General features: G+C 47.9%; 1 protein-coding gene across 1 annotated transcript in view; it reads right to left on the bottom strand.

The window, feature by feature from the left end:
* Positions 1-13,367, bottom strand: part of RECQL4 (RecQ like helicase 4) — a gene marked incomplete at its 5' end in the record, with an annotated part of 264,498 nt that overhangs the window by 65,553 nt on the left and 185,578 nt on the right. The window contains 3 exons of the mRNA XM_063948748.1: positions 4,006-4,165; positions 4,506-4,643; positions 12,917-13,194. Of these exons, the coding sequence (XP_063804818.1) occupies positions 4,006-4,165; positions 4,506-4,643; positions 12,917-13,194 (576 nt within the window). The remainder of the gene's footprint in view (positions 1-4,005; positions 4,166-4,505; positions 4,644-12,916; positions 13,195-13,367) is intronic.

Here is a 13,367-nt window from a genome sequence, read left to right as displayed (position 1 = left end):
TAGTGTTACAGCATGAAGCATCGCAGCAAGTAGTGTTACAGCATGAAGTATCGCAGCAAGTAGTGTTACATCATGAAGCATCGCAGCAAGCAGTGTTACAGCATGAAGCATCGCAGCAAGTAGTGTTACAGCATAAAGCATCGCAGAAAGTAGTGTTACAGCATGAAGCATCGCAGCAAGTAGTGTTACAGCATGAAGCATCGCAGCAAGTAGTGTTACAGCATGAAGCATCGCAGCAAGTAGTGTTACATCATGAAGCATCGCAGCAAGTAGTGTTACATCATGAAGCATCGCAGCAAGTAGTGTTACAGCATGAAGCATCGCAGCAAGTAGTGTTACAGCATGAAGCATCGCAGCAAGTAGTGTTACAGCATGAAGCATCGCAGCAAGTAGTGTTACAGCATGAGGCATCGCAGCACGTAGTGTTACATCATGAGGCATCGCAGCAAGTAGTTACAGCATGAAGCATCGCAGCAAGTAGTGTTACAGCATGAAGCATCGCAGCAAGTAGTGTTACAGCATGAAGCATCGCAGCAAGTAGTGTTACAGCATGAAGCATCGCAGCAAGTAGTGTTACAGCATGAAGTATCGCAGCAAGTAGTGTTACAGCATGAAGCATCGCAGCAAGCAGTGTTACAGCATGAAGCATCGCAGCAAGCAGTGTTACAGCATGAAGCATCGCAGCAAGTAGTGTTACAGCATGAAGCATCGCAGCAAGTAGTGTTACAGCATGAAGCATCGCAGCAAGTAGTGTTACATCATGAAGCATCGCAGCAAGTAGTGTTACAGCATGAAGCATCGCAGCAAGTAGTGTTACAGCATGAAGCATCGCAGCAAGTAGTGTTACATCATGAAGCATCGCAGCAAGTAGTGTTACAGCATGAAGCATCGCAGCAAGTAGTGTTACAGCATGAAGCATCGCAGCAAGTAGTGTTACAGCATGAAGCATCGCAGCAAGTAGTGTTACAGCATGAAGCATCGCAGCAAGTAGTGTTACAGCATGAAGCATCGCAGCAAGTAGTGTTACAGCATGAAGCATCGCAGCAAGTAGTGTTACAGCATGAAGCATCGCAGCAAGCAGTGTTACAGCATGAAGCATCGCAGCAAGCAGTGTTACAGCATGAAGCATCGTAGCAAGTAGTGTTACAGCATGAAGCATCGCAGCAAGCAGTGTTACAGCATGAAGCATCGCAGCAAGCAGTGTTACAGCATGAAGCATCGCAGCAAGCAGTGTTACAGCATGAAGCATCGCAGCAAGTAGTGTTACAGCATGAAGCATCGCAGCAAGTAGTGTTACAGCATGAAGCATCGCAGCAAGCAGTGTTACAGCATGAAGCATCGCAGCAAGTAGTGTTACAGCATGAAGCATCGCAGCAAGTAGTGTTACAGCATGAAGCATCGCAGCAAGCAGTGTTACAGCATGAAGCATCGCAGCAAGTAGTGTTACAGCATGAAGCATCGCAGCAAGTAGTGTTACAGCATGAAACATCGCAGCAAGTAGTGTTACAGCATGAAGCATCGCAGCAAGTAGTGTTACAGCATGAAGCATCGCAGCAAGTAGTGTTACAGCATGAAGCATCGCAGCAAGTAGTGTTACAGCATGAAGCATCGCAGCAAGTAGTGTTACAGCATGAAGCATCGCAGCAAGTAGTGTTACAGCATGAAGCATCGCAGCAAGTAGTGTTACAGCATGAAGCATCGCAGCAAGTAGTGTTACAGCATGAAGCATCGCAGCAAGTAGTGTTACAGCATGAAGCATCGCAGCAAGCAGTGTTACAGCATGAAGCATCGCAGCAAGCAGTGTTACAGCATGAAGCATCGTAGCAAGTAGTGTTACAGCATGAAGCATCGCAGCAAGTAGTGTTACAGCATGAAGCATCGCAGCAAGCAGTGTTACAGCATGAAGCATCGCAGCAAGCAGTGTTACAGCATGAAGCATCGCAGCAAGTAGTGTTACAGCATGAAGCATCGCAGCAAGCAGTGTTACAGCATGAAGCATCGCAGCAAGCAGTGTTACAGCATGAAGCATCGCAGCAAGTAGTGTTACAGCATGAAGCATCGCAGCAAGTAGTGTTACAGCATGAAGCATCGCAGCAAGCAGTGTTACAGCATGAAGCATCGCAGCAAGTAGTGTTACAGCATGAAACATCGCAGCAAGTAGTGTTACAGCATGAAGCATCGCAGCAAGTAGTGTTACAGCATGAAGCATCGCAGCAAGTAGTGTTACAGCATGAAGCATCGCAGCAAGTAGTGTTACAGCATGAAGCATCGCAGCAAGTAGTGTTACATCATGAAGCATCGCAGCAAGTAGTGTTACAGCATGAAGCATTGCAGCAAGTAGTGTTACAGCATGAAGCATTGCAGCAAGTAGTGTTACAGCATGAAGCATCGCAGCAAGTAGTGTTACAGCATGAAGCATCGCAGCAAGTAGTGTTACAGCATGAAGCATCGCAGCAAGTAGTGTTACAGCATGAAGCATCGCAGCAAGTAGTGTTACAGCATGAAGCATCGCAGCAAGTAGTGTTACAGCATGAAGCATCGCAGCAAGTAGTGTTACAGCATGAAGCATCGCAGCAAGTAGTGTTACAGCATGAAGCATCGCAGCAAGTAGTGTTACAGCATGAAGCATCGCAGCAAGTAGTGTTACAGCATGAAGCATCGCAGCAAGTAGTGTTACAGCATGAAGCATCGCAGCAAGTAGTGTTACAGCATGAAGCATCGCAGCAAGTAGTGTTACAGCATGAAGCATCGCAGCAAGTAGTGTTACAGCATGAAGCATCGCAGCAAGTAGTGTTACAGCATGAAGCATCGCAGCAAGTAGTGTTACAGCATGAAGCATCGCAGCAAGTAGTGTTACAGCATGAAGCATCGCAGCAAGTAGTGTTACAGCATGAAGCATCGCAGCAAGTAGTGTTACAGCATGAAGCATCGCAGCAAGTAGTGTTACAGCATGAAGCATCGCAGCAAGTAGTGTTACAGCATGAAGCATCGCAGCAAGTAGTGTTACAGCATGAAGCATCGCAGCAAGTAGTGTTACAGCATGAAGCATCGCAGCAAGTAGTGTTACAGCATGAAGCATCGCAGCAAGTAGTGTTACAGCATGAAGCATCGCAGCAAGTAGTGTTACAGCGTGAGGGCATCGCAGCAAGTAGTGCTACAGCATGAAGCATTGCAGCAAGTAGTGTTACAGCATGAAGCATTGCAGCAAGTAGTGTTACAGCATGAAGCATTGCAGCAAGTAGTGTTACAGCATGAAGCATCGCAGCAAGTAGTGTTACAGCATGAAGCATCGCAGCAAGTAGTGTTACATCATGAAGCATCGCAGCAAGTAGTGTTACATCATGAAGCATCGCAGCAAGTAGTGTTACAGCATGAAGCATCGCAGCAAGTAGTGTTACATCATGAGGCATCGCAGCAAGTAGTGTTACAGCATGAAGCATCGCAGCAAGTAGTGTTACAGCATGAAGCATCGCAGCAAGTAGTGTTACAGCATGAGGCATTGCAGCAAGCAGTGTTACAGCATGAAGCATCGCAGCAAGTAGTGTTACAGCATGAAGCATCGCAGCAAGTAGTGTTACAGCATGAAGCATCGCAGCAAGTAGTGTTACAGCATGAAGCATCGCAGCAAGTAGTGTTACAGCACGGCTACAACTGTACTTCAGACACTCATGGCAGAAGCAACATGTGAGAAAGAGTCTCCTCTTGGATCCACGTGATTCCTGATGAAGCTTAAGGCAATGACCTTGGAGGAGACGCATGGAGTTGACAATAAGCCTAATGAGGTGGCAATTACTAGAAATTAAGAGCCCTGGAAAACAAAAGGTTTTTGTATTGTGCCAACCTGCTGCAGAGGAGACAGAGCACGCTGCATAGTAACATGTAATACGCGGCACACAGCGGCTTTACTTTCCCACAGTATATCCAGTTTTCCTCATAAGCATTCCATTCCCCCTACACTTTCCCAGATGGCAAAGCTCCAACATATACTGCAGGGTAGTGTCTAACCTTCCTCCCGAACGTCCAGAGCCTGTACAGTGTCCTCTATGGGTAGAACGCGCTCATGTCTATGGCATATCCGCTCCGCCGGTTCCTTCTTACATTTTCCCTCTTCTTCTGCACATTGCTCCAGGAAATCAATCATTTCACAGTCGTCCACTTCACATCCCTGCCCGAGAGGAAGAAGAAGATGACAAGGAGGACATGTGGAGCAACCCAGCGAGACCCTTCTCTGGTGACCGCCTGGCAACAACTCTTCTTCCAGTGATAGCACTGAATACAGAATTGAAATAGGAGTAACGTAGCTTGAGGGCAGCACCAGACTAGCGATACCACCATACCGGAATAAAGACCCCAATTCACCCAAAGGAGAACCATAATACAGGACTTTCACTCCCTCCTCACCCACTAGACTCCAGGCATCATCATTAGTGAGATGTGCTACACGTCTTCTCACATACCTGACTGAAAGCAGAAGACAACCAGTGACAACACTCCGGTCACCTTACCCTGCGCACAGCCTCTCGTCTGCTCTGCAAGTCGCCACACTTGCACTTCGGGAGGACACGCTGCACAAGTCTCTTCACTGCGAAATAATCCATAGAATCCGCATACACGTGTCTACGCAGCTCATTCACATCCTGGGACTGGAATATAATAACAATATGTAGATCTATCATACAGCACAATAATGTAATGACAGACGCAGAATCCGCATACACGTGTCTACGCAGCTCATTCACATCCTGGGACTGAAATATAATAACAATATGTAGATCTATCACACAGCACAATAATGTAATGACAGACGCAGAATCCGCATACACGTGTCTACGCAGCTCATTCACATCCTGGGACTGGAATATAATAACAATATGTAGATCTATCACACAGCACAATAATGTAGAGAGACAGACGCAGAATCCGCATACGCGTGTCTACGCAGCTCATTCACATCCTGGGACTGGAATATAATAACAATATGTAGATCTATCACACAGCACAATAATGTAATGACAGACGCAGAATCCGCATACACGTGTCTACGCAGCTCATTCACATCCTGGGACTGGAATATAATAACAATATGTAGATCTATCACACAGCACAATAATGTAATGACAGACGCAGAATCTGCATACACGAGTCTACGCAGCTCATTCACATCCTGGGACTGGAATATAATAACAATATGTAGATCTATCACACAGCACAATAATGTAATGACAGGCGCAGAATCCGCATACACGTGTCTACGCAGCTCATTCACATCCTGGGACTGGAATATAATAACAATATGTAGATCTATCACACAGCACAATAATGTAATGACAGACGCAGAATCCGCATACACGAGTCTACGCAGCTCATTCACATCCTGGGACTGGAATATAATAACAATATGTAGATCTATCACACAGCACAATAATGTAATGACAGACGCAGAATCCGCATACACGTGTCTACGCAGCTCATTCACATCCTGGGACTGGAATATAATAACAATATGTAGATCTATCACACAGCACAATAATGTAGAGAGACAGACGCAGAATCCGCATACACGTGTCTACGCAGCTCATTTACATCCTGGGACTGAAATATAATAACAATATGTAGATCTATCACACATCACAATAATGTAATGACAGACGCAGAATCCGCATACACGAGTCTACGCAGCTCATTCACATCCTGGGACTGGAATATAATAACAATATGTAGATCTATCACACAGCACAATAATGTAATGACAGACGCAGAATCCGCATACACGTGTCTACGCAGCTCATTCACATCCTGGGACTGGAATATAATAACAATATGTAGATCTATCACACAGCACAATAATGTAATGACAGACGCAGAATCCGCATACACGAGTCTACGCAGCTCATTCACATCCTGGGACTGGAATATAATAACAATATGTAGATCTATCACACAGCACAATAATGTAATGACAGACGCAGAATCCGCATACACGTGTCTACGCAGCTCATTCACATCCTGGGACTGGAATATAATAACAATATGTAGATCTATCACACAGCACAATAATGTAATGACAGACGCAGAATCCGCATACACGTGTCTACGCAGCTCATTCACATCCTGGGACTGGAATATAATAACAATATGTAGATCACACAGTACAATAATGTAATGACAGACGCAGAATCCGCATACACGAGTCTACGCAGCTCATTCACATCCTGGGACTGGAATATAATAACAATATGTAGATCTATCACACAGCACAATAATGTAATGACAGACGCAGAATCCGCATACACGTGTCTACGCAGCTCATTCACATCCTGGGACTGGAATATAATAACAATATGTAGATCTATCACACAGCACAATAATGTAATGACAGACGCAGAATCCGCATACACGAGTCTACGCAGCTCATTCACATCCTGGGACTGGAATATAATAACAATATGTAGATCTATCACACAGCACAATAATGTAATGACAGACGCAGAATCCGCATACACGTGTCTACGCAGCTCATTCACATCCTGGGACTGGAATATAATAAGATTTTACTCACCGGTAAATCTATTTCTCGTAGTCCGTAGTGGATGCTGGGAACTCCGTAAGGACCATGGGGAATAGCGGCTCCGCAGGAGACTGGGCACAAAAGTAAAGCTTTAGGACTACCTGGTGTGCACTGGCTCCTCCCCCTATGACCCTCCTCCAAGCCTCAGTTAGGATACTGTGCCCGGACGAGCGTACACAATAAGGAAGGATTTATGAATCCCGGGTAAGACTCATACCAGCCACACCAATCACACCGTATAACTTGTGATCTGAACCCAGTTAACAGCATGATAACAGAGGAGCCTCTGGATAGATGGCTCACAACAACAATAACCCGATTTAGTTAACAATAACTATGTACAAGTATTGCAGACAATCCGCACTTGGGATGGGCGCCCAGCATCCACTACGGACTACGAGAAATAGATTTACCGGTGAGTAAATCTTATTTTCTCTGACGTCCTAGTGGATGCTGGGAACTCCGTAAGGACCATGGGGATTATACCAAAGCTCCCAAACGGGCGGGAGAGTGCGGATGACTCTGCAGCACCGAATGAGAGAACTCCAGGTCCTCCTCAGTCAGGGTATCAAATTTGTAGAATTTTGCAAACGTATTTGCTCCTGACCAAGTAGATGCTCGGCAAAGTTGTAAAGCCGAGACCCCTCGGGCAGCCGCCCAAGATGAGCCCACCTTCCTTGTGGAATGGGCATTTACAGATTTTGGCTGTGGCAGGCCTGCCACAGAATGTGCAAGCTGAATTGTACTACAAATCCAACGAGCAATCGTCTGCTTAGAAGCAGGAGCACCCAGCTTGTTGGGTGCATACAGGATAAACAGCGAGTCAGATTTTCTGACTCCAGCCATCCTGGAAACATATATTTCAGGGCCCTGACAACGTCTAGCAACTTGGAGTCCTCCAAGTCTCTAGTAGCCGCAGGCACCACAATAGGTCGTTTCAGGTGAAACGCTGAAACCACCTTAGGGAGAAACTGAGGACGAGTCCTCAATTCCGCCCTGTCCGAATGGAAAATCAGATAAGGGCTTTTACAGGATAAAGCCGCCAACTCTGACGCGCCTGGCCGAGGCCAGGGCCAATAGCATAACCACTTTCCATGTGAGATATTATAACTCCACAGATTTAAGTGGTTCAAACCAATGTGACTTTAGGAACCCCAACACTACACTGAGATCCCAAGGTGCCACTGGAGGCACAAAAGGAGGCTGTATATGCAGTACCCCTTTGACAAACGTCTGAACTTCAGGGACTGAAGCCAGTTCTTTCTGGAAGAAAATTGACAGGGCCGAAATTTGAACCTTAATGGACCCCAATTTCAGGCCCATAGACACTCCTGTTTGCAGGAAATGTAGGAATCGACCCAGTTGAAATTCCTCCGTCGGGGCCTTACTGGCCTCGCACCACGCAACATATTTTCGCCAAATGCGGTGATAATGTTTTGCGGTTACATCCTTCCTGGCTTTGATCAGGGTAGGGATGACTTCCTCCGGAATGCCTTTTTCCTTCAGGATCCGGCGTTCAACCGCCATGCCGTCAAACGCAGCCGCGGTAAGTCTTGGAACAGACAGGGTCCTTGCTGGAGCAGGTCCCTTCTTAGAGGTAGAGGCCACGGATCCTCCGTGAGCATCTCTTGAAGTTCCGGGTACCAAGTTCTTCTTGGCCAATCCGGAGTCACGAATATAGTGCTTACTCCTCTCCGTCTTATAATCCTCAGTACCTTGGGTATGAGAGGCAGAGGAGGGAACACATACACTGACTGGTACACCCACGGTGTTACCAGAGCGCCCAGAGCTATTGCCTGAGGGTCCCTTGACCTGGCGCAATACCTGTCTAGTTTTTTGTTGAGGCGGGACGCCATCATGTCCACCTTTGGTTTTTCCCAACGGTTCACAATCATGTGGAAGACTTCTGGATGAAGTCCCCACTCTCCCGGGTGGAGGTCGTGCCTGCTGAGGAAGTCTGCTTCCCAGTTGTCCACTCCCGGAATAAACACTGCTGACAGTGCTATCACATGATTTTCCGCCCAGCGAAGAATCCTTGCAGCTTCTGCCATTGCCCTCCTGCTTCTTGTGCCGCCCTGTCTGTTTACGTGGGCGACTGCCGTGATGTTGTCCGACTGGATCAACAGCGGCTGACCTTGAAGCAGAGGTCTTGCTAAGCTTAGAGCATTGTAAATGGCCCTTAGCTCCAGGATATTTATGTGAAGTGATGTCTCCAGGCTTGACCATAAGCCCTGGAATTCCTTCCCTGTGTGACTGCTCCCCAGCCTCGCAGGCTGGCATCCGTGGTCACCAGGACCCAGTCCTGAATGCCGAATCTGTGGCCCTCTAAAAGATGAGCACTCTGCAACCACCACAGGAGAGACACCCTTGTCCTTGGTGACAGGGTTATCCGCTGATGCATCTGAAGATGCGACCCGGACCATTTGTCCAGCAGGTCCCACTGTAAAGTTCTTGCGTGGAATCTGCCGAATGGGATTGCTTCGTAGGAAGCCACCATTTTTCCCAGAACCCTTGTGCATTGATGCACTGAGACTTGGCTCGGTTTTAGGAGGTTCCTGACTAGCTCGGATAACTCCCTGGCTTTCTCCTCCGGGAGAAACACCTTTTTCTGGACTGTGTCCAGGATCATCCCTAGGAACAGAAGACGGGTCGTCGGAATCAGCTGCGATTTTGGAATATTGAGAATCCAACCATGCTGCCGCACTCCGACCTCCAACTGTTCCCTGGATCTTGCCCTTATCAGGAGATCGTCCAAGTAAGGGATAACCAAAACTCCCTTCCTTTGAAGGAGTATCATCATTTCGGCCATTACCTTGGTAAAGACTCGGGGTGCCGTGGACAATCCAAACAGCATCGTCTGAAACTGATAGTGACAGTTCTGTACCACAAACCTGAGGTACCCTTGGTGAGAAGGGTAAATTGGGACATGAAGGTAAGCATCCTTGATGTCCAGAGACACCATATAGTCCCCTTCTTCCAGGTTCGCAATCACCGCTCTGAGTGACTCCATCTTGAATTTGAACCTCTGTATGTAAGTGTTCAAAGATTTTAGATTTAAAATCGGTCTCACCGAGCCGTCCGGCTTCGGTACCACAAACAGTGTGGAATAATACCCCTTTCCCTGTTGCAGGAGGGGTACCTTGATTATCACCTGCTGGGAATACAGCTTGTGAATGGCTTCCAATACCGCCTCCCTGTCGGAGGGAGACGTCGGTAAAGCAGACTTTAGGAAACGGCGAGGGGGAGACGTCTAAAATTCCAATTTGTACCCCTGAGATATCACCTGAAGGATCCAGGGGTCTACTTGCGAGTGAGCCCACTGCGCGCTGAAATTCTTGAGACGTGCCCCCACCCTGCCTGAGTCCGCTTGTAAAGCCCCAGCGTCATGCTGAGGGCTTGGCAGAAGCGGGAGAGGGCTTCTGTTCCTGGGAACTAGCTGTTTGCTGCAGCCTTTTTCCTCTCCCTCTGCCACGGGGCAGAAAAGAGGAACCTTTTGTCCGCTTGCCCTTATGGGAACGAAAGGACTGCGCCTGATATCTCAGGAGAGGGTAGAGCCACCTGTTTTGACAAGCGTGTGAGCGCTCTATCCACCCTAGGGGGTGTTTCCCAACGCACCCTAACCTCTGGCGGGAAAGGATATAATGCCAATAACATTTTAGAAATTATCAGTTGTTATCGGGGGAAAACCACGCATCATCACACACCTCATTTAATTTCTCAGATTCAGGAAAACTACAGGTAGTTTTTCCTCACCGAACATAATACCCCTTTTTGGTGGTACTCGTATTATCAGAAATGTGTAAAACATTTTTCATTGCCTCAATCATGTAACGTGTGGCCCTACTGGAAGTCACGTTTGTCTCTTCACCGTCGACACTGGAGTCAGTATCCGTGTCGACGTCTGTATCTGCCATCTGAGGTAACGGGCGCTTTAGAGCCCCTGACGGCCTATGAGACGTCTGGACAGGCACAAGCTGAGTAGCCGGCTGTCTCATGTCATCAACTGTCTTTTGTAAAGAACTGACACTGTCAAGTAATTCTTTCCATAAGCTCAGCCACTCAGGTGTCGACTCCCTAGGGGGAGACATCACTATTACAGGCAATTACTCCGCCTCCACATCATTTTCCTCCTCATACATGTCGACACAAACGTACCGACACACAGCACACACACAGGGAATGCTCTGATAGAGGACAGGACCTTTTATAAGGCAATACTTCCATATGCCGTTTGGAATCCGCATCACCTGACCACTGTCGTGTCCATAACTTTTCACTAAGAAGCTCAGGAGAGCCCCTAGTGTGCACCCTTCTCGGTCGGGCACAAAAATCTAACGGAGGCTTGGAGGAGGGTCATAGGGGGAGGAGCCAGTGCACACCAGGTAGTCCTAAAGCTTTACTTTTGTGCCCAGTCTCCTGCGGAGCCGCTATTCCCCATGGTCCTTACGGAGTTCCCAGCATCCACTAGGACGTCAGAGAAATATATATATATATATATATATATATATATATATATATATATATATATATACATACAAACGACTTTTGGCAGCACTCCCAAGTACAAATGACTCAATCCTGGTGCCCTCCTAGACCCGCAGAGCCATGGGTCACTACAACAGTCCACTGTAGGCGGCACACTGGTCACAAAAGATACAAAACAGTAGGTTGCAGCAACAACGTTTCGATGTTTATTCTTCACCTGAGGACGAAGAATAAACTTCGAAACGTTGTTGCTGCAACCTGCTGTTTTGTATCTTTTGTGACCAGTGTGCCGCCTACAGTGGACTGTTATATATATATATATATACACACACACACATATATCCATCTATAAATATATATATATATCTCATATACATACCCCTATTGAACCCAATAGGGTAGAGAAATACATATGCCCGGGTGATATAAATATACACTCCTAGCCAATAGGGCAGAGAAAACCTGGGTCCTGCTTAATATGCTATACTAGTGTCTATGCATCTAGCCCTGAACCTTGTTGATCTGAGACACAGCTCCTGTTACAGAGCAGGCTTCCTCTATGAAATGCCCAGCAAAGGTCTCCCCTGCAGGGAAAGATCCCTCCGGGCTATGGAGCGCTGTGAGCCGCGGCCGGGGAGCGGGGAGCCCGCTGAGGAGAGCGGGATTAAGGTCCTTCCCCTCCTTATGTATCATGCACAGTACAGCCAGGCATGATATTATGTCAGTGTAGGGGAAGGAGCTTTCAGCGGCCGTGATTGAAGCGGTGAACGACATGCTGCAGCGGCCGGAGAGCGGGAGCGCTGAGCCCGCTGTACAGAGCGGCAGTTAGCTCCGCCCCCCCCCCCCCCCCCCCCCCGTTTTGGCGCCAAATTTAAAACTAACCGCTTCAGTGTAGCTGAAGCGGTGAGCGTCCTGGATCCCCCGTCGGCAATGTATGCCACGGCCGGGAAGCGTTGAGCCCTCTGCACAGTGCGGGCTAAAGCTCCGCCCCCACCTCAATGGCGCCCATTTTCAATTTTAAGCAAAGGCTTTTATTAAAGGGGAGCCGGGATCTCTCTGGGTGAGTGCCCCCACAAATGTCTATCACTCAGAGCACACTGCACAGGTAAATTGAGTAAATAAACAGAGGGCACACTGTAAATGTAAAATTATACAACAGTGGAGGGGGAGAAATTGTACTCACCGCTGTCCCGATGTAGTGGCCCCGACACGCGCCGCACGCAGCGGTGTCCGGCCACGTATACTGTGCTGTCGGAATCTTCTGCCGACGGAGTGACCCTGACACGCGCCGCACGCAGCGGTGTCCGGTCACTTTTGAGACTTACCGCTGCCATGCTGCCGGAATCTTCTGCTGGATGGAGTGACCCTGACACGCGCCGCACGCAGCGGTGTCCGGCCAGCTCAGGAGAGCTTAGTGTTTCCCTCAGCCGGGGCCCATCCCGAGCCGCACACAGCTGCGATGGGACCCCGCCGGCAGCTCCCGCGGTGCAGACTGGCAGTGGCAAAGCTGTCAGTCTGTGTGTGTAAGAAAGAAAAATAAAGAAAAAAGAAGATTCTCCAGATAAACCCAAGTGAACCAGCTCTCTCGGGCACTAAACTAAGGGGAGATAGTAGGGGAGGAGCTAGCTCCCAGTTACTGCCTACTATTTCCCCATTGTAACTACGCTCCAGTGGCCCCTAGTGGATGAAGGAGAAATACAGGTTTTATGACAGATAAGCCAGAGGAGAAGTCAGCGTTTGTATGTAGATTATCTATTAGAAGTCTGATCCACTTATTTCAGACTGAATAATAGAAGACGCATTTCACCAGCTACAAACAACGGAGCAGAGTAATCCTGACGGAAGCAGGTGTACGGTACTTACATCAGGGGCGAGGAACAGGTGGCAGTGGGCGTCCTTGCCATCGCGTCCAGCTCTCCCAATCTCCTGGACGTAACTCTCAAAGTTCTTGGGCATATTATAGTGAATGATCCCTCTCACATCCGACTTGTCTAGTCCCATGCCAAACGCCACAGTGGCTACCACTATACGCAGCTGGCCACTCATGAAGTTGTTCTGCACCCGACGGCGCTCTGCAGCCGATAATCCAGCATGGTACGAGTCCACCATCCACTTCAGAGGTCGGCGGATTTTTTTCTTGGCTGCAGAGATCACATTTCTTCAGTGTTATGGTGTAATAGGATTTCTCTCTCTTCAGTATTAGGTGATAGCCAATGGGAAGGTACAAACCTCACTATAACCGCTTATTAGTAACCTTACTAGGTGCTGCTTAATACTAACCTCACTATAACTGCTTATTACTAACCTTACTAGG

The sequence above is a fragment of the Pseudophryne corroboree genome, assembly GCF_028390025.1.
Source record: "Pseudophryne corroboree isolate aPseCor3 chromosome 2 unlocalized genomic scaffold, aPseCor3.hap2 SUPER_2_unloc_3, whole genome shotgun sequence".
NCBI classification, from domain to species: domain Eukaryota; kingdom Metazoa; phylum Chordata; class Amphibia; order Anura; family Myobatrachidae; genus Pseudophryne; species Pseudophryne corroboree.
Note: the sequence above shows the minus strand (reverse complement) of the source record. Positions and strands in the feature narration are given on the sequence as shown.